The sequence below is a fragment of the Semicossyphus pulcher genome, unplaced genomic scaffold (assembly GCF_022749685.1).
Source record: "Semicossyphus pulcher isolate SPU_LCO1_2020_fin unplaced genomic scaffold, fSemPul1.0.p SCAF_4, whole genome shotgun sequence".
Lineage (NCBI taxonomy): Eukaryota > Metazoa > Chordata > Actinopteri > Labriformes > Labridae > Semicossyphus > Semicossyphus pulcher.
This window is the reverse complement of record NW_027211715.1, coordinates 17,342,393-17,370,382: the sequence shown is the minus strand read 5'-3', so window position 1 is coordinate 17,370,382 and position 27,990 is coordinate 17,342,393. Positions and strand designations below refer to the sequence as shown.

At 42.3% G+C, this 27,990-nt stretch overlaps 1 protein-coding gene across 1 annotated transcript; it reads left to right on the top strand.

Annotated features, from left to right (window-relative positions):
* Positions 1–13: 13 nt before the first annotated feature.
* On the top strand, positions 14–27,854 carry LOC138607564 (disintegrin and metalloproteinase domain-containing protein 10). Its single transcript, XM_069680187.1, has 15 exons — positions 14–203; positions 1,404–1,545; positions 2,292–2,410; positions 2,794–2,949; positions 8,211–8,296; positions 9,156–9,278; positions 12,634–12,726; positions 13,024–13,192; positions 19,678–19,841; positions 22,445–22,616; positions 22,764–22,908; positions 23,282–23,465; positions 25,850–25,949; positions 26,220–26,440; positions 27,306–27,854. The coding sequence occupies exons 1-15, from the start codon at positions 143–145 to the stop codon at positions 27,408–27,410; spliced, it is 2,040 nt and encodes a 679-aa protein (XP_069536288.1). The 5' UTR covers positions 14–142; the 3' UTR covers positions 27,411–27,854.
* Positions 27,855–27,990: the final 136 nt, after the last annotated feature.

The window sequence follows — 27,990 nt, the reverse complement described above, 5'->3', positions numbered from 1 at the left end:
TGTGTTGGAAGACCACAGGTACGAGGCTGGTGTTGGGAGAGGTAAAGTCAGAAAGGATGAAAAAGAGAGACGGGTGTGAGCGAAGGAGGAGAAAGAAAAAACAGTGAAAGGCAACAAAAACAACAACAACAATAAGGAGAACATGGGCGTTCAACACTACTGGCTGCTGTTGTTGTTGGTCGACTGCCGGGAACGGATCACAGGTAGTCTGGTGGTGGACTTTGCAGATTAGTGTGTGTGTGTGTGTGTGTGTGTGTGTGCGTGTGTGTGTGTGTGTGTTTGTGAGAGAAAGATAGTAAACGGTATTCACTTACTGCACCCTGACTAGGTATGTGAGGTTGTTTGTTGTTATATAGCCGTGTGTGTGTGTGTGTGTGTGTGTGTGTGTGTGTGTGTGTGAGTGTGTGAGAGTATTCAGATTTAGGTTGTTGTGGTAGACTGGCCTCTTTTGGCCTCCAGCATGTCTCAACCTGTCCTCTCAGGAATGCTGCAAATAGGAGCCCTCATTTAAAACGTGCACAGACATAACATTTGACATATTTGGGTGTGATCAGTGGGGTACACCCTTTTCTTAAATGTTTAGTTAAGTGTGATTCACTCAGGAGGGGAATAGGTAATTACATCTTGTACAGGAAAAGGCTAAGACTTTCTCCTGTTAGACTGCGCTTTAAGAATCAATCCTCAGCAGATGACAGATAGTGACTCATGATGACTCATAGTTTGTGCTGACGATGTATGAGTGTAAAAAGATTGTTGCCTTATTGAAACCTTTTCACTTTGTGTTTATCACAGATAAACAAAGACTAAATGCATTTTAAATCTACTTTTTCTGTGTTAAACATCAACACCAGAGTGATTAAGATAATATATTTTTGTTATTGACACAAATCAATTATCAATCAAATCCTTTTTATACCATATCTGCGACTCTTGTGCCAATGACATACATGAAGTAAGCATTTAGTCTACAGTGGTATGTGTTAAATTTTACCTTTAGAAAAGTGGTACAAAGAGTAACATCATGGCAACACACTGTCAAGAAAAATAAAGAAATAAGAGAAAGAATAAATCTGTGAATAACAGAACAACAAAACGTAGTAAATATCCAATCAAGATGATTCATAATTTATTGTTGTCTGAAACCTGTGGTTGTCCAAACCAGTAGTTGCCCATTTATAACATGTTCAGAGCAATTGTTTTCATGCTTCTGTTAATGTGTCAAATTTGAGAGTGTTGATGAAGGCGAATATTTCTTGTAAGTAAAGCAACACGTCATCTGCATAAAGGCTGACTTTACAAAGTGATGTGCTGCAGCTGCTTGTTCACTAAAGATAATGAACATGAATGGTTAGAGTTGGCATACATGTCCTGTAAATTGACTTGAATATCTTTCTTTTCGCCAGGGGCTGTCAGTGGCATCAGTCCATATATAAAGCACTATGAGGGCTTGACATACGACAGGGAGGATCTGCACTTAAGGCACCTGAGAGCCAGGAGAGCCACACAACCTCGCACACTGAAATTGGACTTCACTGCTTTCCACAGGTAACTCCATATGTCTCTAAAGCCGCTTTCACACTGGTCAAAAAACCCGGCTTTTTTGCTTAATGGGAAAGGCTACAATCGGCATTCAGACCCGGGTCAAATGATTCTGCAGTAGACCTCATCGGCATTGATGGGAACACAAATCCCGTGGCGACACGCTAATCCCCGCCACCTTTCCGGTGCGATGCTACGTTCCATCGGTAACTTCTGCGACTCCTTGTCATCTCACCTACAAATTCCGCCCTGTCTCCGTCCGAGCAGCGCTCGAACATCGTTCCAACTTTGTCGGCCCCGAGTTTAATAAACTGACTGAATAAGTAAGAGGTACAATAAAGACTTAACCACCGTTAAATCTTCAGTGTTTACTAACCCTGTTGCAGTCGCATTTGTGACGTCAGACGATGACGCAGCAGAAAAGAGACCGGAAGCAGTACACTCCACATGCAATGGGTACAGAGACAATCGGCATTTAGTGGGTCTTCCCAGGTCTGAAAAACCCACATCAACGCGCTACATTTAGGTGGGAAAGGGTATAACAGTGGCAGTTGTTTCAAAGCCCTCTTTCATGCACAGTCTGACTAAACATTACATTTTCTTCTGTTTGAAAGCACTTTTTATTCCTGTATCCAATAACACATGTAAACAATTAGTCATCCATATTTGCCTGCTATTGATAGATCGACATACCTTCCACTGCACTACAAAGCTTTAACACATCTGTGAGCTGTTTGTCTTTTTGTTTTCAGAACTTTCCGCCTTCGTTTGAAACGCAATGCAGCAGCGTTTGCAGAAAATTTCCAGGTGGTCTTTGAAAATGGTTCCACATCAGCTGACCTCTCCCACATATATTCAGGAACACTCGAGGGTGGGTAACTTAGGAATAAGTGAGTGAATTTACTCTGATCAAAGCTTTGAATATCGGTCATTAATAGTCTGTTTGGTTCAGATAAAACATCTGGAAACAACATTTGGATAAACATCTGCTCGTGGTAAAACACTCCTGATTACTGAAATTTAGGGAACAAAGTAAATCGTATTGAACTGTGCATAATGAATGACAATCAGTCATTGCTTATATCTCACCCCTTAAATCCCTCTGATGTCTGAAGGCTGCCTTGTATCTTGAAGTATCCCTCAGTATCTGTTTATACCGCCTTATGTCTGTCTGTCTGTGTATCTCAGTTATCTCTTTTCTCTGTTCATTCCCACCCCTCTCACCCTAACATCTCTCTTGACCTGGTTCTGCAGGTGAAAATGGCTCAGCCTGCCATGGCTCCGTGTTACAGGGTCAGTTTGAGGGAGCCATCCACACAGACAACGGGACTTATCACATAGAGCCAGTGCATAGATACACCAGCAGCCAAACAGACCACCACTCTATAATCTACCATGAGGATGACCTAGGTAAGACTTCCTAAGCTTCTGTGGCTCTGTTGTATCTTTTAACTTCCCAATGTGTCAAGGAAAAGACTGCAGCTTGTCCATCTGCAGCCTGGAGCTATCCAGTGACACCCCATCTGTAACTTCAGCTGCTTTTCATGGCAATTCAATGATGATGGCAAAAGCACAAGAAGAAATTCCTTGCTACAGTAAATGTCCCCCAACAGGTTGATTCATGGCCCTCTTGGCAATCTCACTGTAAGATAAGTGGCCACAGAAAATAGCAATTCCCCTGCTTCTAATCCTCATTGCTCTTTTCTCATACAACATGTGCACCCTCAAGCTGTAGTAAAAACTAAGGTAATCAGAGGTCAGCGAACTATCCGTACCCTGAACTCGTAGTAAGAGCGGTGTCATATTGTAACAGCAGAACCTATTTCAGGCTCTGAGGGGGTCATGAAACCACCCGGGGCACAGGCCAAGAAAAGATAAACGGAAGATGGTGTGAAGGAGGGGCAGAGATGGCTGCTTAAGTAAGGAGGAGGGTGAAGGAGGAGGAGGAAGGGGTATACTGCAAGGGCAGGAGAAGCATGTGACTTTCTAAAGGAAAAGGAGAAGGGTTGAGGGGCTTGGAGAAAGTCTATACTAGAACAGACTAAAGCAAACTCTTAGTTGACTTGTGATTTTGTCAGCTTTTGATTTTACCAGATGGCTGCATCCCTTAAAGCGCTCAAAATGTCATGTACGGGCCAGTGTGTATGTGTGTGTGGACTCTTTTGTGTGTTTCCCTGGCTGCACATGCACATTTTCCTCAGAACAAGATTTTTCTGAGAAAGCAGTTTACTGGAACAGGATTGTACCAGCAGCCCCCCTGTATTTGTTCTTAAGTCTACACAGACTCTGTGGCCTCGCCTCTCGCAATTTCTTCAACCCCTTTCACAACTGTAGCCATGTTAACTTTTGATAGTGTTGCAGTCGACAACATCCTGTTCTCTTATTCACAGGCCTGCATATTGCAGGAAACTGTAAAAGATTTAGTACAAGATATGTTATCCAACAATCAATGGTTCCATAGACACATTAAATTAGGAGAGGGGATGACATAATGGCGTACTCCTGTGTGTATTTCCTCGTCCTGTGGTTGTTGTCTGGGAGTAACAAAGGTTCCCCTGGGATGGATGTCTTAAGGTTTCTAAGAACTGGGACATAGGGCACAGCCCAGGACGGAAATTTTCCAACTAATTATAATTGATAATAATAATGATTATAAGAACAGGGAGTAAGAAGAGAGTTGCAATGATCTAAGCGGCTCGTAATAAAAGCATGTTTTAAGCATTTCTGCATCGATCTGCTTTAAGAACGGTCTGATTTTGGCTGAATTCCTTAGATGACAACCTTGTTAAATAGCTAATAAAATAAGACAGCATTCTAAAATCATTCACAAATCTGTTGCATGTGTTTTCATTTGGTTTGACAGGACAGCAAACACTGATTCTCGTCATTGAGTACATTTTCTGCTCATAGTCTTAAAAGATTTTTTAATAATCCAAAGGTAAATATCGATAAGACTGTTATAAAGAGCATTAATGCACTTTGGTCAGGCGATTTTACCCAGAGGGAGCATATACAGAGAAAAGAGAATAGGACCTAGAATACTTCCTTGAGGAACACCGTATTCAATGTCAGATGTTGCAGAAACACAATCAGCTTGAATGACAAACATTTTTAATGACATCTTGACACCTGGTCTGCTAGAAAATCAAACCGCTTTGAAAATTGAAGGCCTTAATTCTACAAATGTTATATCCAGTACTCATTATTGATATGAAGAATGATGGGCACCAGTTTAACTCGGTTGGTGGAGCGCATGCTCCGGGTATAAAGTCAAAATCCTTACCGCATTGGCCCTGGGTTTAACTCCAGCCCTCAGCCCTTTGGTGCATGTCTTCCCAATTTCTCTTACCTCATATTTTCAGTTCCTCTTCAACTGTTCCTCAAATATTACAAATATAGGCAACTGCCATTTTATGACTCTCCATGTAATATGTCATAATGAATCAGTAAACCATATGGTGAAATACATTTTTCATTTTTATTTTAAAAGGCTTTTTGTTAGCCTGTTGTCCTTATTATAAAACATTGGCTTTTAATCGTGATTATGAGGATATACAACAGTTTTCTTTTTTTTATTGTCATTCAAGTATCATCAGTTCATACTGTAAAAATATGAACTTAATTTGAATTTGAATGACTCTGATATGATTTTTATCAGTATTCATTATGTTTGAGTCTGAGTCGTCACTGTCCATGTGTCAGTTTAAAAGGGTGTGCACGTGTATGTGCTAACAACTACACTAGTATGAAGGATGATGGGTAAATATTAACCTCATACTTCCTGGAGGTAGATACAGTGATGTACATATATAGATAACACTTGGAAAAGTTTAACTCATGGGCTATTAATGGTTGCGTCAAACTGAAAGTGAAATTGTGTGATATTTCTGTAATAATTCATTCTTTATTTTTGCAGTATGTCACTTGGAAACCTTTTATTAAAACTACAGTATCAGTAAGATGAATCACACATACAAAGTGTTAAAATATTATATACAAAATATGAATATACAAAACATTAAACTATAATTGCCAGAGAGCGTCTGTTCCTGACATCATTCAAAGTGAAAGCAGCTTGGGGTTGGGTTGGAATAACCTACATATAGGATATGAAGTCTCCCACAAAGCAAGTAAATCATGTTAGAAAGACCATGAAATAATTTATGGATTAGAGGTTTAATCCAAGCACTGACACGTGTTCAGTCTTTTGTATTGGCCGGGCAAAAACATTTAGGTCTATTTAGCATTGAGCTAACTGAAGGGTCACTTAAGGGCACTCAGAGCAACCAAAGTGGCAATGGGGCCAACTAGAGGGGCACTTGGAGGACACTTGGCCAGGCTAAAGAGTAGAGTGACTTTAGTGCAAAACTGGAAGTGCCCCAATGCAGCACAGAGAAATCTTGATTTGTAAGACAGCATCTCAATGCCTTGATTTCAGCCAGTTTTCTGCCTTCCTAAAATACACAGCACTCCTTCTTCATAATGAATACAGTATAATCAGAGTTAAAGGTTGGAAATGGAGTTAATATTTGATTGTGTGCTGAGATTCTGGTTTTGTGTGGTGTGTTGCTCAACATTCAGGATTAAAGAAAGTGTCGAAAGTTTTGTTTCATTACTCTTAACTGTGTAAGTTGTTTCCAACAGCTGCTGGGAATTTAAATCTTGACTGAAATGTGATTCTGATGTTTCCATTTGGGAAATTATTCTAAAGTCTTGTGTTGATAGTTTGGCAGTTAAAAATCCACTCCCAATGGATTCACCCTGACATTTTCTTTTCTGCTTATTCGGCCAAAGTTAAAGAGGTCATGATTAACTTTGCAACTTTTGAAGCACAGGCCAGAAACGTGTCTGCTGCAGCATGATGGAGAAAGAGACACTGAAACAAGAGACAGAGTGAGAAAATGAGCAAGTAACAAGGTCTGGAAACAATTCTGGACGCCCCGCATTTAGGCCTCCACCCCCACCCCCATAACCCACCACCTATCGTGCTATAGAACAAATTTCATGTTTGTGATTGGCTGGAGGACTTTCGTAGGATGGTGTGATCCAATCATGTGCTGTCTGTCCCCCACTGTAGGCCCAAATCTAATCCAGATAGATGTGGGCTACTGGGACACAGTGTTTTCACATGCTCGTAGATGCACATGCATACATACACACGCACTTCATGTGCATTATCCCTTGAAGTTCTTACATCACCAGTTAATTGGCAAAACATTGCCTGATTCTGTCATCGGTGCTACACTACAAACGTCATGTGGAAGTGATTCTTGTGGCATGTGACTTTACTGTAATGTGTGGAATTCAAAGCTATTGTCGTTTACACTGATGTAGCTGGATTAGTTTGTAGTGTAGTGAATTCAGCTGTAACCACAAAGTTCGCCACTGAAACGTTTTGTTTTGATTATTTTACATTCTTTTGAAACATTTTGCAGCAGTGTACTTTACATTACATTCTTCCAGTGTAGACTCACCACAGGCCGTGATCATAAACCTCTGTTGCAAAGAAGCCCTTTTGGCTCCTCGCATTGTTGTGGAATTTCGTGCCTTTCCCTGTGCAACTATACGGGCCAATTCATGCAAATGCAGCGCTTCCCTCGACTGCGATCCCATCATTACTGCTTAAATCAGAGAGACAGCCACCCCAGAGGTGTTGCAATACGCAGACGATGATGTTGTTTTAATGAAACCAGACTAGCACCTATCACAACGAAGCTTGTCCTACAGCTCCCAGTCAAGGCCACAGCGCTGATTTCCAAATGGGGGTCCTCTATTTATAAAGTGTCTGAGAATGTGAGGGTGCTTCGGCCCAAGTCAGTCGGGCTGGTCAATTAAGGACACTTTACCTTCAGGAGACAAACCTACAATCTTATCTATGACAGCGGTTGTAAAGTAATCATGTATCTATCGAGTAAACCAGAGAGGTCACTTGACACAGCATCCTAACTTTGTCTCAAACTTGGAATCTTCACGTGTTCACAAGTCCTTGTGGAAACCTTTAGGTTTATTAACTATAATAACTATAGGTATTTTAACCTATAAGACGACAAATATCCTGTACTATAATCTCTTTACTGATTGGACCTGGTCTCTTGTCTGACAATGACTCTATTTGCCCAATATAACCCGTGTTTTACCACAGCACAAGGATGGTTCTTGCTATTCAAGGCTCAAAGGCAACAGGTCACACAGGACGATGAAAGAGATAATATCCACCTTTTGATACTTTGATGCACAATTCAGCCAATCTGTAATATTCATGTCATCACACACAATTATTTTTTTCCAAAGATCAGACTGTTTGTGTGCTTTTCTTTCCCAACATCTTTTCTGCTCAAACAAATTAGTTTGAGCTTTAGTGGATTTAACCTTTTGCTAAATGTGAGTTCAGTTATTTGTTCTGTTTGTAGAATGCTGTTTTATTTGGGACACTGTACGCCCACGTTCCAATGAGTCATTGACGGGTAAAAGTTCACTAACTGCAAAAACATGTTCATCTACAAAATTAGTGGTGACACTGTTTTCTTCAACCTGCATCTTGTGTGTGTTTGTTGGACTGAAGCAGAGACAAAACCCAAGTGAATGAGACAAAAAAAGAGTTTTTGTGTGCAAGTTATATGAATCATATCAAACTAGACGTGCATTTAAGTGTCTGTGTTTTTTTTCTACAGTCCTACCCTCCATGAGAACCGGCCCTGGCGGATTCTGTGGTGCAGAACATTTAAACCTCCTCGCCCAAAGCTTCGGACGCGATGAGGTAGGACAGTCCAGACATCACCTCAGTGAACGCACAAGAACAGTAACACGCACCTACACACACTCTGACTTACTTTCTTTTTCTGTCCTCACCCACCATATGTCCTCCTCTGCAATACCATTTATAGCTCATAAATTCTAAACCAGGAAACATCTCGAGGAGTAAATTAAGCAGTAAGTCTGATTCATGTCTCATAACTGACCTAATTTATGAGCTCATTCAGTTCTGCGGTGAATCCCATTTAGCCTGTTGAGTCACGGAGAGCAAAAAACAGCATTTACCTCCAGCAGGAGGCTCACAGTCACAGAAACTCTGAGAATACAAAATCAGCATGAGAAAGCTGGAAGCTGCTTCTTTACATGCCTTAAATACATTTACAGTAAGTGCCAGAGTTTTTAATCCACCAGGCAACCCCTGACACTAAAAGCAGGGAAAATGTAATAAACATCTGCAAAATCTATTAAGCTAAACCCCCCTTGGGTACCCGATTTATTGTTAACCTACGTGGCTGGGTGGTGGTCTCAGGGTTCACCATAAACAAAGGATGTTGGGACATTGGTACGGATTCATTTTTAGCAACGTACCTGCCACTGAAAATGATCCAAACAGATGTCCTGTGGAGCCATGTTGTGTTCCTGTGGCTACACATCCCCTCGCCATCTGGGACAAGCGACATCCCAGTTACACACCAGTCAAACTGACGTCATGTTTTTATCTAGTGCATATATCAGGCAGGTTGATTAGAACGAAAAAATGCACCTTTTCAAGCTTTGTTATGATTCAAATCCGTTTCCCAAAGTGTCTCCCCATTAAAATCTGATCATGTGCAATTCTTGCATCTTTGCGATTTCATCCACAGGAGGCAGCAGTGAGCCGGCTGAGGAGAACGGTCGATGAGTCAAAGACGACTTGCCTGCTCCATTTCCATGTTGACCACTTCTACTACAAGAAGTTCAACTCTCCTGACCTTGTGCTGTCTCAGGTGACCCGTGCAAATCGTCTTCACACATAACTCATCCTGGTTTCACTTTTACTAGAGATTGTAATTTATATGTGCTACACACTTAAATGAACACATAGACTGAGTGTTTTTAACCATGATGCCATTTTCAGAACAGATCAATGCTATAATATACTGCAATAGAACAGTCTATATTTCCCAGCACAAAGAAGTCAGTGCGTCACCTTTTGCACAGTGACACACTTGATGCTACTGTTACCTGAGCTGCCTGATGCTTAAGCCTCAGAGAACACAATACACCGGAGCATTTATAGACTAATGGAACATCCTTCAGGAGCATCAAAACACAACATGAAATTACTAGCTGTTGGCTAAGCTTTGCAGTATGCTGTGTTTACAAACCGGTCTCTAAATCCAGCACCGTCCTGGATTTTGAGTTCAAAGTGCTGCAGTCAAAGTTCACATTGTGTAATTCTCATTCCCAAAACCTTATCTCAAAGCCACTGGAAGCCCAAATCCACAATGGTTTTAGTATTAGAAAGTAAAAGATTAAATTTTCTGTAAACCTTACTGATACTGGGTTGGAATTGGCCGTGGTTAAGCTCAGTTGTGTATCACATTATTCAGTCCAATCACAGGAGAAGTCACACAGTTTACACTCAGCATTAACATCTTCTGCAAGCCAAGTACTGAAGGCCTTGGGTGATTACTGGCAGCTGTGGAGTTAAGCCAAGCTATATATTTGCACTAGCAACAGAGCCAGCATTGCATATATAACTTTGATAACAAAGGGGCATCTCAGCAAACATTGCATGTGTGTGCTAACTGCTAACTATGACATGGAGAGCATAAAGCATCATGCAGCGTACAGGAGTTTGTAACACGCCTTTCAGGGACCAACTGAAGGGAATATCTTCAGATGGCAGGGTGGCACATCGCTGATTGTTTCCGACAATTACAAAAATCTAGCAACTAAAAGTAAGTGAGAGGAAACAATTAGCTTTTTGAGAACTACATTATTTACCATTTAAGTATTAAAAAACAATCAATAAGTTGTGCTGTTTCCAGGCAGAATAAAGGGCCACATACCAAGGCCTGCACAGACGCACACAGCTGTCATGGTATTGCACATGGCATCAGCAGGGAGGATGTTGAGCACCTTTGCTCTCCATAAGAACATGGTGGCACATGCTTTAAGCCAAATAAGGTTCAGTGTCTTCCAACCTGGGGCAGAGCCGCCAGTCCACGTAGTTGGAGAAGAAGGAACAGTCACCTCCTTTCTCTCCTTATAGCTGATATGAAAATTGGATAACTCCTCCCTTGCATTTAATGCACTCTTTGAACTTTGAAGCGGCTCATTACAATTAAAATGTCTCGTACTTAACCCCCTGTCCAGCACTCTTGACCTTTGACCTTGTTCGAGCAGCAAAAAATCAGCATCAGCTTATTAAAGCTTCGCTGAGGGGTGTGGTGGGGTGGGGATTTGAGAGCATGCTTTTATCTGCTCAAGTTTGGCATAAACCTGAATTTACACATGCAAAAGTTAAAAGTCATGCATTCAGATTTTCTGGTTTAAGCTGATCTTAGTTTCAGGCTTAACTGACCTGTCCTGAACTCAGGTTTAGCTGATATTCTGGGTTAAAGCTGCCTGTGTTGCCTCATTGTCCAACAAGAGAGATAACAGTGATTTGAGTCTGTCTATGTTGAAGTTTCTCTGTCTGAACAAAGTCACTGGGGTCAGAGGTCACGTGAGATGCTATCCTCATATTGAGTTAAGCCTAATACTGACATGGGGATCCAGTGACTTAACTTTAACATGATTGCAATGTGCTCTAAATTAAAACCAAATAACACAGTTTATTATTTCATTTAATATTTGATAAGAAATAAAACAGATGTGTCGTGTTATCTAATTATTTTGCATCTCAGATCTCAGCCTCTGATTCAGATTCAGTTTCAAGCTGCACTTTTATTTGTTGTGTTTCCTTCCAGCCCGCCTTTTTTAATTAGATTTCTCTGTGCTCAAATCAAGTTCAGTTAATGACCACATACTTCTGTCCTGAGCCGTTTTTTCTGGCCTTCCCCCTGCTCTACGTCCTCTCATCACCTCATCTGACCCTCCGCAGATTCTTTCCAGCTTAAGCGCACGCACTTGTTCCTGGTCCAGTGCCAGACCTTTGTTGTAGCATGTGAGAAGGTACACCATGTGGGATGCTGTGATCTTTGAGTGTAAATAGACAAAATGCGTCCATCAATCACAGCTGACCTGGTTTCAGTGTCTCCCCCGTCCAAGGTGTCAATATTTACATTCATGAATTTTCCCAGCCTCCTTCACTGTAGGTTCGCCTCCTCCTGTGTGGACCTTCATGTGATCGGTCAGCACGTGTTCCTTTGTGCGACTGGCTCTGCCACCCACAGCGAAACAACCCGTGGTTAACCTTGAATGACCTCACATGCTTTGATTATGAATCACAATTCAAACTCGGTCGAGTTTGTATTGTTTATTTTGAATCTGATTCATTCTTTTGAGAGGGAGGCAACATGCTAAATCTGCTTTGAGATACTGTTTTGTGTTTGTTGAAATGTTTCATTGTTGTCTGATGCCGACCTCTACGGTGGCCCTGAGAGCTCAGTGCACTGCGAATGTAAGGAAGGGGAGGGGATGATGCTGCTCAAAGCTGCTAAGCAGCCCAGTCTCATTATTATATCATCAATCTGTGTGCAGCATTGTTACAGAAAGAGAAACCGTTTTCCTGTGATTTACTTGTCATTAATTGGTCTTATATTTGCTGAAATTTCAACATCATGATGCAGATTAGTAAAAAGTAAAATGAAGCTTTGTCAGGTCTGTCCTCAAGAGGAGAAGAAAACTTTTAAAATTCTAGTTTGTTGAACGGAGGTCAGATCGATCATTTCTGATGCATTCGAGGAAGTCTGCAGCCTGCTGATACGTGATTGGTCAGTATTACTCTGACTACAAGTGTAGTACAAACGGAAACCAGAACACTCCCGGAAATCCACGTCCCAAAATAGAGTTTATTATATCATTAATATTTCACATGAGCATTTTGCACACCTAGTAGAATATGACACTCAGGCATTTCAATGCACACATTTATGAGTGTATGACAACAAAATTCTGTAAGTTTGAATTTTCCAAACATGGAACAACACACCCAAATACAGAAACAGAAAATAAGTGACAAATGAGCCACAAACCAATGCAACAAATCGTGTGTCTGGGCGTATTCATCAGCTATAGTCTAGTTTAATGTGTTTATCTCCAAAGGCCTTGTGAACCTCAACCCCCAAGAACTGACTCATAAACATCATAGACATGTTCTTGACTATTTCCTCTCGTGTGTGTTTCTGTCAGGTGTCCTCCTACATGAGAGCTGTGAACGACATCTTCGACAAGGTGGACTTTGATGGCATCAAGCTGATCAACTTCAGAGTGAAATCCGTCGGAGTAAGACCCTTTTGAGCTCCGACAGTGACACGATTGTCCTAAGTCTTAGAGTGACGCTGCAGATGCAGGTCTCTGATAAGTCCATACAGCACATGATCCTGGCTTTCTGACAATTAATTCTTATATCCAAAACAATTCTGGCCTCCTTTTGAGAGGCTGCAGAGAGAGCCTTTGATTGCGATAATTGGGTTGATGCATCAGTCTCATTCGGTGTCTTCAAAGTCACTTAGAATTACTGAGTTACTTTTCACAGAAAGGCGGTTGGATTCATGACTGTGTCTGCCTGTCTCTCTCCAGATGATGATTAAGGAGGACAAAAAGGATCCTCTGTATCCTCTGTACATCGGGCCCGAGAGACTGTTGAGTCTGTTCTCAGAGCACAACTGGGGGAACTACTGTCTGTCCTACCTGCTCACTAACCGAGACTACAGCGGAGTGCTTGGGCTCGCCTGGGAGGGCAAGCAGGGTGAGTTAGACACACGTGCACAGAAGTCACAAACACATGCACGCACACAAATGTGTCATGGGATGTCAATATTTTCATTTTAGGGGACATTCAGTCTTGAATATGCGACTGGTTAAATATTAAGCTGTAAAAGCTCAAACAAGCTTACGCCGAGTACAAATATTATTGGTAAACAGAACTAGATCAAAGGGAAACAAAATCAGGTCAAACATATGTTAGGCTTGTGGATGCCTGACGAAAACATTAGACCAAACCTAATTTGAACCCTTTTTATTATTTTGACCATAACTCCAAAAAATGACCCGCAGGTGTGATGGTTTATTAAGAGAAAAGGGCCATTTCTTTTGCTGTTGTGATGAAACTGGTTAACTGTGCATTAAGTGAATAGATGATATTACAAAATGATACTACAAATATACAGTATCATTTACAGCCTTTCAAAAGTAGACACAAATCTATGATCTGTGTTGAGAGCTGCAGGCCGAACACAAGCATGAAACATGAGCCCGTCCATGTTGAAAGGTCTGAGCCTTGGAAAGTGAACAAATGTTTTTCTGCTCTGCCTGTCTGTGTGAATCTCTGCATGAATCTCTGTTGATCCATCAAAGCGCTGCTCCTTCTCGGGCTCCCAGGACTCGCCAGCCCTCACATGACACAAGCTGGCCGGAGTCCTCGCTCCACTCTCCAACACCCACACACAGTTTCGACTTCAGAGTGATTAATTTGACCCTTGAAGGAGGTGAATCGGGGGTGATGGACAGAGTCAGCCAAGTGAAATAAGCGATGGAGAAAAAAAGTCCATAAAGTAAAGTGAAACTTATTTGACATATTTGCGAAGATTCAGTTCATTAGCATTAAACAGGAAGTTGCAGTGAAAGGCATGTAAGCCTCCTTGAGCCTCCTTGTTGGATCAAAGAGCGTTGTGGCACACAGAGATGCAGGTTTATTTAGCTCCCCTCTCAGGCCTGTTTTTCCAGCAGTGTTTTTGTTTGAGAGACCAAGAGCGAAACACGAGCACACTCCCCAACAATCCTCGGTGATTTGCATCAAGCTGCTCCGCTGTTAAGCAGTTCACATTTATTACTATACTATTAATTTTCAAAATGTTAACATACAAAATTAAAACAACATATAATTTATCCTAAAGAAGACAAAACATGCAAATGATTCACAACCTTTTGCACTGAATGAAGCTTCCACAAGGTCACATTTTGCATAACGCTCTTATAAAATTCAATTTGTCATCATGTACCAAGATAACACTTTAGTTAATGACATTACAATTCATGTTAGAAATCCTCCCATTCAGGAAAACAGGAATAAACTCTATTTCATTTTACCTCGTTTACTGTCATTACTAACGGCTGTGTTAAATACTTGATTCTGATTGGTTAATTACGCCATTCCGAGGTCTGCTATTTCTCGATAGCCGACGTTGTTATGCAGGACAGAACAAACTGTAATCATATCAGTCTACTAAAGGAAGCCTGGTAAATCTGACATCGCCTGTTTACAGAGGGAAAAAAAAGAAGAGACAAAACAGCGGAGAGAGCGAAATAGAGGTTATGAGACGCAAAAACTGAAGCTAAGACAGAGAGATCTACAAAACTGAAGAGGGCATGTGATGTAAACGAACTGAACGTGACGGGACAGAAACCTCAATCAGATTCCTGCGGGCCTGTTCAGCATGTCTTATTAACCATTCAAAGCAAACTTTCAGTCAAGAGGTAGCCTTTTTATTTGTCGACCTAAAAACACAAAATTACTACGACACAACAGAAAATGTGAGTTGTTGTGTTATTGTTGTTTTGGAGGAAGTTGGAGGCTGGACTTGTTTTGGTAGGAGGTTCCTGCTGCTCGCTTCTATGACATTGTCTCATACGCAGCGTTTGATTGGCTAAACTGAGGGGCGTGAGAGCAGGCCACCGCAATGACATGTGATTAGGGAGCAACGAACCTTTGACACACGCACACACAGAGCACGCTCACACTCACACAAACACACACACAACTCCCAGACGTCTTAGTGAGGATTGGTGACTGCATTCCACAGCCTGATCGCCTTGGTGACATCTCACGTGAGGAACACACAAACACACACACACACACACACACATTGTGGATTCATATAGGCAGTGACATTGTTGTGACTTTTCGGTGTCATGTGACTTCCCTGAAGAATGAGCGGACTATTAAACGTGGATAATGTTTGACCTCAGGAACAGATAGGCTCAGTATCACAGTAACCCACTTCCACCACTTTATTACTGCTGTTGGGTAATGGAAGGCCTTTAACCACGGGACCATAAACTCAAAGACCCACACACATGCTCACGCACAGCCCCCATCAGGCACTCCACCTCTAACCTCTTATGTTCATGTATGAGCGGAGGATGGGGGGTTGGGGTCTGAGGGTCTCGTGCAGCGCAAGCTTTCTCACCAGTGAATTTCCATCTTCTTCTGAGGCTAATTGAGGAACACAAAATACGTTATGTTTGGGGGCGCTACTACTCTGTTGTTTACTGACTGACAGCACCACTGAAAGTTACATAAATATACTCTATTATGAAATCGAGGCTCTGGTGGAGAACTCTCTCTTCTTTAGTGTTAATGTTTCAAAGCATTGCAAGGGTCAAAAATCCAAAATAGTTTTAATTCAGGCGGGAAAAAACTGGTGCCCACATTACCCACAATGCAACTAGACAACTGACAGTTTGGTGAGAGATTCTGGTTTGTTTTGCTAACAGCACTAGCCTAAAGCAACTAGCCATAGAAGTCTGGTTAGATCCCTTCTTCATAACTCCAAATACTCCGATTTTTTACTTCAAAACGGGGCGTCTTTAACCCCAATCAATCCTGACTCCATCACTTGATCGTCCAGTCGTCAAGCCAGGACCTGAATGTTCACGCTGTTTACCATTGTTAGTAAAGATTAGTTTCAAAGCATTAAGGTAGGTAGAGGTTTATTTGAGGTCTGTAACATCACACCAGCTCAGTTCACAATGCACAATTAACAATGTCAACAATGCAGAAACGTGCTGGCCTTAACGAGCGTGTCGTCCTGTGTGTTGAAACATATAAAGAACGATGTGCCAGCATATATACGTTTGCAACATCGATGAGGTTCATGAGATGCTGCCACAGCTGATGAACATGGCCTACATATTTCACTGACACTTTGTGTCGCAATGGCACTGATGCTACGCTCTGTTTGTTGTTTCACACAGGTGCAGAAGTTAATAATGATGTTTCCTGGCTCGGCTTCAACTGTGTCAGAGCCTTTATGACACGTCACCAATTCATCCCCAACGTTTGACGGCCCGTTGAGAGCAGTTAATCAGTCTGTGGTATTTTTTCCCCAATAGAGCCCTGGCACATCTCGCCCTCCTTTGTGTCTTCTACAGGCCAGTACTCCTGTGCTGTGATTGGTTCATAATGATTGCCTTAAAGTTTGATTTCATGGCTTTCATGGCAAAGCAGCTGGATGTTCATGTCTCGCATAAGCCAATGCTTACTTCTTGTTTTAGCCCAAACCAAAATCTTCACCCAAACTTAACAAACCTGCGAGCAATTCTCATTATTTACCGCATACTGAGTTACGTTTAAGTACCAAAACCACTTGGCTAGGTTTAGGTACTTTGATAAGAATAAGTCAAAGTTGAGATTTGATTTCGAATGGGACATGAACAGCAGTCTCCTGGGTTTAACCTGGTGGCTTCTCTAGCCAATCACAGCACAGGAGGGCAGGAGGTTGGTGGAACTGTATTGGGGAAAAGTACCTGTCCTCCTTGCACAAAAAACAACACCTGACTCAGCTGAAATTTGGTCCAACTATAAAATAATTTGCACGTCCAAAAATCAGGTGAAAAGAAGCTCAGATTGTTCAGTGTATGCCAAGTTTAAGGCCATGAAGAGTCTGGACTCGGGTCAACACTGACAGCCAGCAGGCATTTCTGCAACATTCAAGTTCGCAAGGACCCAATTCTCTGACAGAACAAGCACAATTAAAACAAACATTTTTTCCGAATTAGAATCTGTACAGCTGGGGCAGCAGCCGTCCCATGTAGCCTGAGCTTCAGTGTCCCTGCTGAAAACGCAGCTGACCCAGCAGCCAAACAAAACAGTTTCAGTGCTGGAGAAGCCAAATTTGAAAAACATCAGGAATTCAGCTCGACACCAAAACACGCCCTGGTCTCACTGAACTTCTTCACTGATATTCTGCTCTTTTTCATCATTCTGACCATTGATTATGATCATATATAACTCACTGTGTTGTCACTGTGTCTATCTCAGCCAATTATTACCCAATATGTCCACTTTGAGCATTAGGTTTTGATCCATTGGGAAAAACATACCTGTGATGCAGGTGTTTTAGTTTTAGCAATGAAACTGGACTCGTAATAAAGTGAATAAGCCTTTACAAATATGCAACGCAGAGGTCGTTGAACTCTGGAGACAAAGGGAGCAGTGATGGAAAGTCGGCGTATGCGGTTACATTACTTACAGTGCTCTTGGCCGACCTCCAGAGCAGAGCTACTGTAGTTTTCTGAGAACTTAGCTCAGTGTTATTAGAACCACTCGCTGCTTGTTTTTGTTGATGAAGATGTTATTAAGATACCCTGCCTCCCTCTGGGTGTTTACCCAGGGAAAGCGCGCCCCTCACTCTCCTGCTATTGTTCGTTTGTTCACAAAGAGTGTGATAGAGTCCGTGCCTCAGTGTAAGCTTAGGCATGAATATGATATTAGTTGATATTGTGTGTCCCAATATTTATTGCCGTGGCTGTTACTTGTTTTAGCTTTTCTGTGTCTTAGCGTGTGTTTCCTTGATGTGTGCGTTATGCTGCGAGTGATCCGGAGGACTGTTTGTGTCTCCGGACCGTGTTTGTCCGGAGAGCTAATAATAGGACTCTTTCATTGCAGCTCCTTTCTGTGGCAAAGGAGGAGGGGACGGAATCGCAGCCCCGCTCTGCTCGAGCTGCCAAAAATCACAGAGGAGACCTCCAAAGTACACTCTCAGGGAGTGCTGCAGAAATGCCTCCAGAATTCATGATTAAGTTAGCCGAGGGAGTCTTGGTTGGCAGTTTGTGGATATGGAGAAACTTCTTACTTTTACTTCCAGCTGTGATGGCTATAATTAATAATGACAGCTCCTCTAAGCTTAAAAATTCCAGCGTGTTTTCTTGTTTCTGGCAAAAGTTATCGTGTGATATCAGATACCAGGAGATATAAAAGTCTCAGCCTGCTTCACCTGACATGTGATGGCAGTGTAACCGTCTTGCCTTTGCTCCTCACCACCTACAGCACCCTCAGTGTTTCTACAACACAGGAGATAGGGGGCACTTGTGTTTTTGTTTTTCGACCTCTAACCGTCCCTCACCGTTCCTGCACGTCACACTTACGCCCACTGTGCAACAAAAACATGCTGGTGTGAGATCCAGATGCCTGCGACTGGTTCCCACACTCCCCATTGACACCGAGTGAACTCAGATTTCTCTGAAAGGGTGAATGTCTTTACCAGACGTGCACCTCACAAGCCTCCTAAAATGGCTCTGCTGGCCACATTGTGTAAGAGGTGTTACATAAAATTCATGTGACTGGGTGGCAAAGTGCTGAGACCTCCACCCTGAACCCCCCCATGCAGGCACAAATGGAAGGAGCCAATGAAGGGAGAGGATGGACACATGAAAATGACTCCCACAGCAGGTGATGAAAGACTTATTAATAAAAAGAGCATAGAAAGTGATGATGGTGAGGAAGAGCAGGAAAAGAATGGCTGCGGTACATTTATTGGGCTTTTGTTCAAGTCCCGAGCAAAAGACATGACTATGAAGCTCAAATCCCTGAGCAGTCTCATTGGTGCTCAGTTCGACCATATCAGACTGGCTTCTGTAAATCTAACCCTCTAACTGGACAGCTGAGCGATGATGTCACAACCCAGCCATCCATCCATCCATGTGAACGTGGCCAGCTGTTTGTAATTGTGGGAAAGGCTTTCAGGTTTTAGGAATGTTACGTAAACCCAAAAGCAGTGGTGACCATCGGGGAGCAAATGTCTATGCTGGCTGCGATGTGAAACCGGAGGAGCTCAGCAGGTCTGTCCACGCGGCCCCGACCCCGACCCCTGGCCTCAGAGGCTGTTGATAAGGCTTTCGTAGCAAAGCATTGATTGTTTAAGGTATTTCCAGTAGCACAGGGTCAGTTATGTAACCCTACTGTACAGAAGTGACAAGAAGCTCTGTTTTCATTTGGTGTGTAGCTCTTTTTCGTTGGGCCTGATGAGCCTACAGCAACACATTGATCCGCTTTATTATGACTACCACCTTTCATTGTGACACTATTATAACTAAAATACAAGAAACACCAGAAGACATGAACTCTTGTATGTTTAATGTTGTCTACTTTAACTGTCACTTCCTCTCTATGCCCTCATTGGAAACCAAAGCCCTCAAACTCCACCTTTATCCTCTCGTCTGTCTGTGCTTCAGGTAACTCGGGAGGAATATGTTCGAAGCAGATCACCCTGCGCAACGGCCGGACCTCCACTCAAAACACAGGCCTGATCACGATTCAGAACTACGGACAGTTCCTGCATCCCCGACACATCCAGCTGACCCTCGCTCACGAGCTCGGCCACAGCCTCGGATCTTCGGTCAGTCCCCGTCGCCGAGTTGAAATACTGCTCGGTTTGATGCTTCTCAGACAGTGAATACATAAAAACTGGGACACCATAACAGCAGCAGTGTTATTTATCATACAAAAATCCTGAAGCCTACATAGTAAATACACCAACCTGACATCATCACGATCTAAGGTTTAAATTTGTAGATTTGAATACTGTTGATACAAAGCTGTCCAAAATGTATTTCACAATGTGGAGTCTGTTTGAGGACTGACAGTGAGGGTTTGAACTTAATGTTAATCCAACATGACCAATCCCGATGGAAACGGAGACTTACTCCACATATTCTCACGAGGCACGCAGGACTGTTTGCTCTGCACCGGAACAAATCTCCTGTGAATGATTCACTTATGTGGGCATCACAGACCTTGGCCTTTTATTGGCTGGCTCGTTTTATGGAGACCCTTGGCTCAGCCTCAGTGGATTATCTCAAATACGTGACCAGGAGGATCCGTGATTTTCTCCACGCTCTTCATTCACATATGCAAGCACTTACAACATTATCCAGCAAAGAGGAAATTAGCTAAATACTAAAAAGGTGTACTACACTACGTTACTTCACACTTTACATTTAATAAAACACGATGAGCTTAGCAGCAAGTGTGACTGTTCCTCTAAACTTCTTAGATGGTCACATTTAGAACTGTTTAAGGCCTAAAGAGGTAACACAGCCTAATTTACCAAAACAAGACAGAAAATCTTTCCTCTCCCAGATTTTTCTAGAGGCCCCTTTGGGGGGCTGGACCCCTATGCTGGGAAACATTGGACTGAGCTAGCTTCTTTGTTACTAAAGGAGCTCCTTTATAACCAACTACAAATGCCTCCCACATCATTTACAGTCTTATAATGTAATATAGATAGGTCACCTTTTACTGCAGAACCAGTTAATTTATGGTGTATTTTGCTGACAATACGTCTGCACTTTGACATAAGATGGATTTTAAATGCAGGAACTTTACCTGTGCCAGAATACTTTGACAAAGTGGTACCTGTACTTTAAATTAAGTAGTACACAGCTTATGTATACACACAAAAACAGGCACCTCTCTCCATGTGTGATGGCCGCTAACGCCTCTGACCTTTCTCCCACTTGCCAAAATGCCAGCGGCCTCTTTTCACCCTGCCCGCTGTTATTCACACTTTCGACCAAAGAGTCCTCTGTGGCTGTCCTGAGCACATTAGTTCTGCTATGTCAGACCCTGCTGGCTCTCTGTAATTTAAAATACTGTAACTTCTCCCTTTCGATGCCCGGTGTCCCGGCTCCTGTGACAGGCATGGATCATTGTTTCCAGGCCGCACAGGCACGAAGGAGCACATGAAGAGAGCTGAGCGGGGCTTCACCTGAGACCTGTGGGGGGCATGATGGAGGGAGGAGAGGGGTGGGCCGTGACAAAATTACACATACTGAAACTACTATTTGGTTTTCAGAGTAGTTTCCAGTTATAGAGTCACAAACAAAAGATTCAGTGCAGTATTTAAAAGCCATCAACATCAGATAAAGAGACGTTATAGTCCCAGCATTTGATGGGTTGTTTTTTTAAACGGCACGTAGGTTTGTCTGCAGTTACAGCATCTGTGAAACCACTACAGGTGTTTGAGAAGTAAACAGGAAGTGCAGGGAATCTGCACATTGTCATTTCGCTCAGAGCCCATGCTTTGCTGCTCTTCTACTTCTAACCACTGTCTACCTTTTTGCTGGTGTTGTGACCGCACAGTGATTGCACGGCGCAGACTCTGCAGACTTCTGAGCCGAGTTACAGTAAAATATCTGAGACAAACATGTAGCACAGGATGTTACGGTGGAATCATTTGCTTAAAATATGTTGCTTATTTTTTTATATATATATCAAAAGAAAAAATTACTATTCTTGGAAAACTGCACCAACATTTGCTGTGACTTGCAGTTTTGCTAACCACAAAGCTGATTTATTTAGCTGACAGATTTAGTGCACACGATAAGATTCTCACTCATTACATCCGTCAAACTAATGAAGACCAGATGCAGAAATACCCACATCAAACAAGCTCCCTCCACACGTGTCCCCTCGGTCGTTTTAATTTACCAGTGAGTTTGACATCCATAAAACACACGTTGTAGATAAAGTTTCACAAAGCAGGAGGAGCTCTCTGTTCTGCTCTCTGTGTCCCACATGTGGAACGCGACATTCCTCCGCAGTTTCACGGCCATCAGATTCCAGGGAAAACTTATGACTGCATTAGGATTTTTTTTTAATTTGGAAATATAACAAAGATAATTCACATAAAAAACTGGCTTTGGTTTGTGCAGAAGGGCCTTATAATATAACTGTTGTCAGGCCTTCTTTCACTGTCGGTGGACATGACTGAAAACGTTTTTACTGTCTGCAATGACCTTCAACAAGCTACCGAGAGCGTGAAGAGACTTTATCCCCAACTATGATTCGAAAGAAAATAAAACGATTTAAGCTTTGTGAGATTGTATGTTCCCCCTGATGATTTTGTCTACAGCTGAATGCAAATAACTGCTTATTCTTATCCAGATGACATATCTTTGTAAGGTCAACATTCAGTATGTTTTATCCGTTGTTTTCCAGCACGACGAGGGCCCAAATTGCGGAAACCTCGGCTCCTCCGGTGGTAAAGGCAGATACCTGATGTTCCCTCACGCCACGGACGAGGTGCGTGAAAACAACGACAAATTCTCTCCCTGCAGCATCGAACAAATCGGCAACATCCTGAAGCTGAAGAAGGACGACTGCTTTGTGGGTGAGACAGAAAAGATCAGACGGAGACCGCCTGCACGTGTCCTGCTTAGAGTCAGGGACAGATGTTTAGATAATAATTTGTCTTTACTTTCAGAGGACGTTTGTATATTTACCTGTGTTTATTTACATCTCTGATCTTTTTGGCCAGTCAGTGATCAACCCATCTGTGGAAACCAGATTGTGGAGGAGGGTGAGGAGTGTGATGTCGGGCACAACGACACAGACCTCTGCTGCTTCAGTGCTAAACAGCCTGAAGGAGTCCAGTGTCGTCTGAAGGCTGATAAAGCCTGCAGGTACGATACAAAGATGCCATCTGAGTGTGCATAAAAGCTTTAAGAATGACAATGTGCACTTTTTAGGAGACATTTTAAGGATAATTAAGGACAACATGCTGCATTCAGACTTAAGATAAGATAAGATAATCCTTTATTGATCCCTGGGGGGGGAATTCGGCAGCACCAAGACAAAAATAATTATTCTAAAATTCACATCACATTTGCTTTGATGTTTGGGGATGATCGCTCTCATCATTTTTAATTAAAGTGGCGCACCACATTCATCCAAACTATTTAATCTGTGTTCTATCTCACAGGTGTGTCTTTGTAATGTTTACATGTGTCAACCCGACTCCTATATGTCTGATGGTATCTCTCTCCCATCCCTCAGTCCCAGTCAGGGCCTGTGCTGCAGTCAGGACTGTAGCTTTAGGCTGGAGGGTCAGCCCTGCGATGAGGAGACAGACTGCCAGAAAGAGAGTGTTTGTTCTGGCCTCTCCCCGCTCTGCCCTGCGCCAAGCAACAAGGAAAACCTGACAGTCTGCAGTGAGGGCACGCGCGTCTGCCTGAGCGGGGTGAGGCAGCCGAATCCACCACACCACAGTGTGACTTCATTACTGAAACAAGCCAAAGTGTGCAAGTGTACAGCAATGTTGCAAAGATGGTTATGCAAACAAAAAAAAGACGTCATTACAGCTAGTGCTAGCGTTAGCAGATATTTTAGCATTTGCTAACCTGTTGCTCGTCACCAATTCCACCTTCTCTTCCAAATATGGTCACTTCTGATTCCAAAAAAACAACATGGCAGCTGCCAAAACTACGGAAGCCCTTAGCGGACATGCATCATTACATCATATTTACTCCGTCTTCCTGATAACGAGTCATTTCTGGTTGTTTTCTCGAGATCTCTACTTATTTATCGTGTTATCACAAGATAACGATACAGCACCGCCATAACGTCAGATGATCATACCCCCAGAGTCGTAAAAGCACAAAACAAACATAGTAACAGGCTTAGCTTACCTCATTAGTGTGGGCGATGGCAGCATGGCATGACCTGGTCTGTAATATCAGAGACCAGCCTGTTGTTTTGTTTTCTACATCCCCGGAAAATTATCCCGTTATCAAGAGAAAACCAGCTTTGTTATGTCGAGATAATGGGCCAAATGAATCTGTTAAAGCGGGAAAACGGAGTAAATGAAATGTATGGATGCATGTCCGCTCAGGGTTTCTGTACAAAACAACAAATATGAGGCTGCCAAATGTTAGTTTACCAGCTAGGGAGTGATTCCTCATGCTGCCTTGTTCACTTCTTACAGTTTGTGCATTGCAATCATTCTTGCCTATAGATTCGTTTACTCGCTGTTAAACTTAGGCAAATCTGTTGATTTATTTTAATGTATGAAAATTAATGGGAACTATAGATGTCTGAAATCTAAAGATCAGCCTGCATTCAAAAAAAGGCAAAAATGTTCACATGATTTCTAAGAAATTCTTAACAACAAGTGTAAATCTTATTTTTGTTGAGCTGCAGTGATGTAGACGTGTACTAAAGGGTGTGTCAGTACACTCTGTCAGTACATCACTTTTGTAAGTGGTTAAAGCTGCAGCATTGATCACTGCCTCTGCATGTAATAAACTTTCAGCCACAAAAAGTAATGAACACCTGGAGTCTATAGCTTTAATTAAAATACCTATAAACTTGTTCATTTATCGTGCATCATGCACGATTTGTAATCACTTTTTACTATTTAAGATTATTGTTTACCGAGTTCTGTCATTCACGTATAATCAGGGCCATGTCCAGTGTTTCCTGAAAAACCTCTGAATTCATTCAGATTCTTCTTCTTGCTCAGTGAGAGAGCTCATGAGCCACTTTACTTGTAAACAACGGCACCGTTTCAACGCAGCACTGCTCAGCAAAGACTGGATGTTACCACCAGGTTAAGTCCATGACTCCATAAAAGTTTCATCTTGGCTAAACTTCCTCCGTCATTAAACGTCCTCTCATGATGCACTGTAGTCTGAGCAGGAGAGGCGAGGAATTTTTTCCAGCTGTGAATATTGCTTCATCTTATTTCCTGGATTTATTACCCCCCTGACAAGTGTGCAAACCCCTAACGATTGATCCAAGAACACGGAGCATAATAAGTGGAAAAGACTTTTAGGGGGGGACATGGGAACATGAGAATCCAAGAACAATGATCCAGATCTGAAGGTGGAGTTTGGGTTCATTTAAACAGAAAGTATTTCAGATGATGAATAACTCACATTGTCTCCTTCACTGAATGCTCAAATCCTTCTCAGAAAACAGGAAACTGAGTCGTCCGTACAAATAAACAAAGTCAGAACCAAATGTTGTTCAGGGTGACGTCTTCAAGACACTTAATTCTTAATTAATTCATCCTTTTGAGGGATATATAATTTGGGCCCCCACACGTGTGAAGCACAAAACTCAGAGTGCTTAGCCAAGAGCTGGCTTTAGATTAAATCTTAAACTCTGGATGAGTAATAAACTACTAAAATAAATAAATATAATTTGTCATACTAGCTCCATTAAACCTGAGATCTCTTTGATCTTTGCCAAATGTATTCCCCGATGTGTCAGTGAAATGTAAAATTGTCACTAATACAATATCGGAAGCATAAGACATTTTTAATCAGTGTTTAAATGCGTTATCCAATCTTTATCAAACTTCAGACAAACTTCAACCTATTTTAAGGATTTTATGGACTTAAATGTGTAACATCCCCGGCATAATCCAGAAACAGGGATGTTTAACTAAACAACTGACTAATCCAGTCCAAATTACATTTTCTGAATAGTATTACGATGTTTTTGTGGCAGAACTCAGCTTTGCTAACTTTGCTAGCTTTTGTATTCCTTCCCTTTCACTCAGTTTTTCCTGATTTCTTCCTCAGTCTTCTTCTTAATGAGCTTCCCTCGTTCTCTGTGCAGGTCTGTGCTGAGTCCGTGTGTGTGAAGCACGGCCTGCAGCAGTGCGACTGTCCAGGAGACTCCATGAAGGAGAAATGCCACATGTGCTGCCAGCAGCCCGGTAACCAGCGTCCATCTGTCCTCCACTACTGAGGAATGTGTTTACACTTTGAGCCTTAACACGTCAGCCTGTGTCAATTTGTACAGAGGTTACCCTCGTACGTTATCGTTTTCCATTAGACAACCTGAAATCCACCATAACATCATTAATCTTTCATTCCACTGGGGCACACAAAGTCAGATGTTTTCACATCCTACACATAGAGGCTTTAAGCTCTACACGATCGCTTTATGGTGGATTTTAATGTGATTTTCTCTCTGCCAATGGCAGATAAGCCTGAGACGTGTGCCAGCACCTCCTCCTCCGTGCTGTCCCGTTACTTCCAGAAGAAGACGTTGCCCTTGGTCGGCGGGGCTCCGTGCTCAGGGAACCAGGGATACTGTGACAAATTCCACATGTGTCGTCTGCTGGATGCAGACGGTCCCATAGCAAGACTGAAAAACTCCTTTCTCAATTTGGACGACTTTGATGACTTGGCAGAGTGGATGAAGGTGAAACTCTATATTAGTTTGATAAAACACAAATGAGATAAGAATCCAATCTCTACTTCTAAACTTTGATACGTTGTTTTACTTTTCTTTTACTTGACTTCTTCTAAAGAAAAGAAAAGTGTGTTTAATTCAAGAAAAGACTACATTAAACTTTATTAACCCCAAAGAAAATTCTCGTACCGGATTGCTCCAAAATTACAAAATCAAAACCAGATAAACTATTAATTGTTTTCCTACAATCTTAGCAAAAACCTGTCTGAATAAGTATTTGGTCATAAAGTTGCTTCACTAACTTAAACAACCAGACTGATGTTTCTGCACTGCATGTGCAGTGAAAGAAAGATACATTGTTTTCAGTTAGAACGTCCTTGAGACGTATGTTGTTGAGATGCCGTCCACGCTCTCCTGAGGTCACACCCTCAGCTCTGCTCAGTGTGTTAAACCTCCCGCCTTGACATTCAGCTGTCTGCAATGTTTCAGCTCTCGGCTGCCTTTGAGGTTGAGTTTCTTCTGACAGCATGGAAAATCAGGAATGGGTTGAAGAGCACCTCAATGATCTTAAATCCGTTTCACTGGAGACAGAAATGACCCCTAACTTTAGGAACCACTGCGTTGTTTTGTCGTACCTGCGTATGTTGCGTACTTTTTGACTGCACCTTTATATCCTTATTCAACTCAACAGCAAGAAAGTGAAGGAAGAGCAGATGCTGTAAAGCTGTCCTGGTTTACTAGAAATGGTTGGCCACTGAATATTTCTGAACTGAGAAAGAAATAAAGTTGGCAGTACTTAAAATTGACCAGGTATCTCTTCATCTGATTCAAATGTAAAAATTATATTTGTTACATCTTTATTCATCCTCTGCAGGCTCACTGGTGGGCCATCCTGCTGGCTATCCTGACTGTGTCTGGAGTGATGGGTTGTACGGTCTGCCTCTGCGGCCGCACCCTGGATAAGGGTGACCTGGACTAACCTCTGACCCCTGTCACCTCTGGGAATATGAGTGTCATCATGATGACGCACACGTTCTTTAGGTATCATTGAGCTATGATTTTGAAGTGTCAAGGTAACACCACAGAAGATTCTCACAGTCACCTTTGCTCCACATGCAAACCAGCGTGTCATCTGCATATGGCTTTATTTGGAGGCTCACACCTGCTCACACATGCCTCTCATCCTGCTTGTTGTCTGATATCTTTGCACGTCCTGCAACTGTCATTTCATTTCTTGTTTGATTTGTCTGTCCACATTTCAACAAGCGGTGAGGGTCTAATTTGATGCATGTGTGGAAAACACCACTGTTGCTGCCAATTGTGGGTCAGATAACCTCCGTCAGAGGTCGCATAGCTTCATACACCTACAGTGATTTAGAGCCATCCATCTCCGGACAGACTGATGGGACTCTTCCTTGAGTCGCTCTTCAGTGTCCCTGCTAATGTATTTGAATCTGAGTCCTAATTTCAGCCTTTATTTTCATCCAGTTTTCCATCCGAGTGAGACTTTATCAACTTTAATATCGTCACAGGAGAGTGAGACGACACCTTGAAGTTCT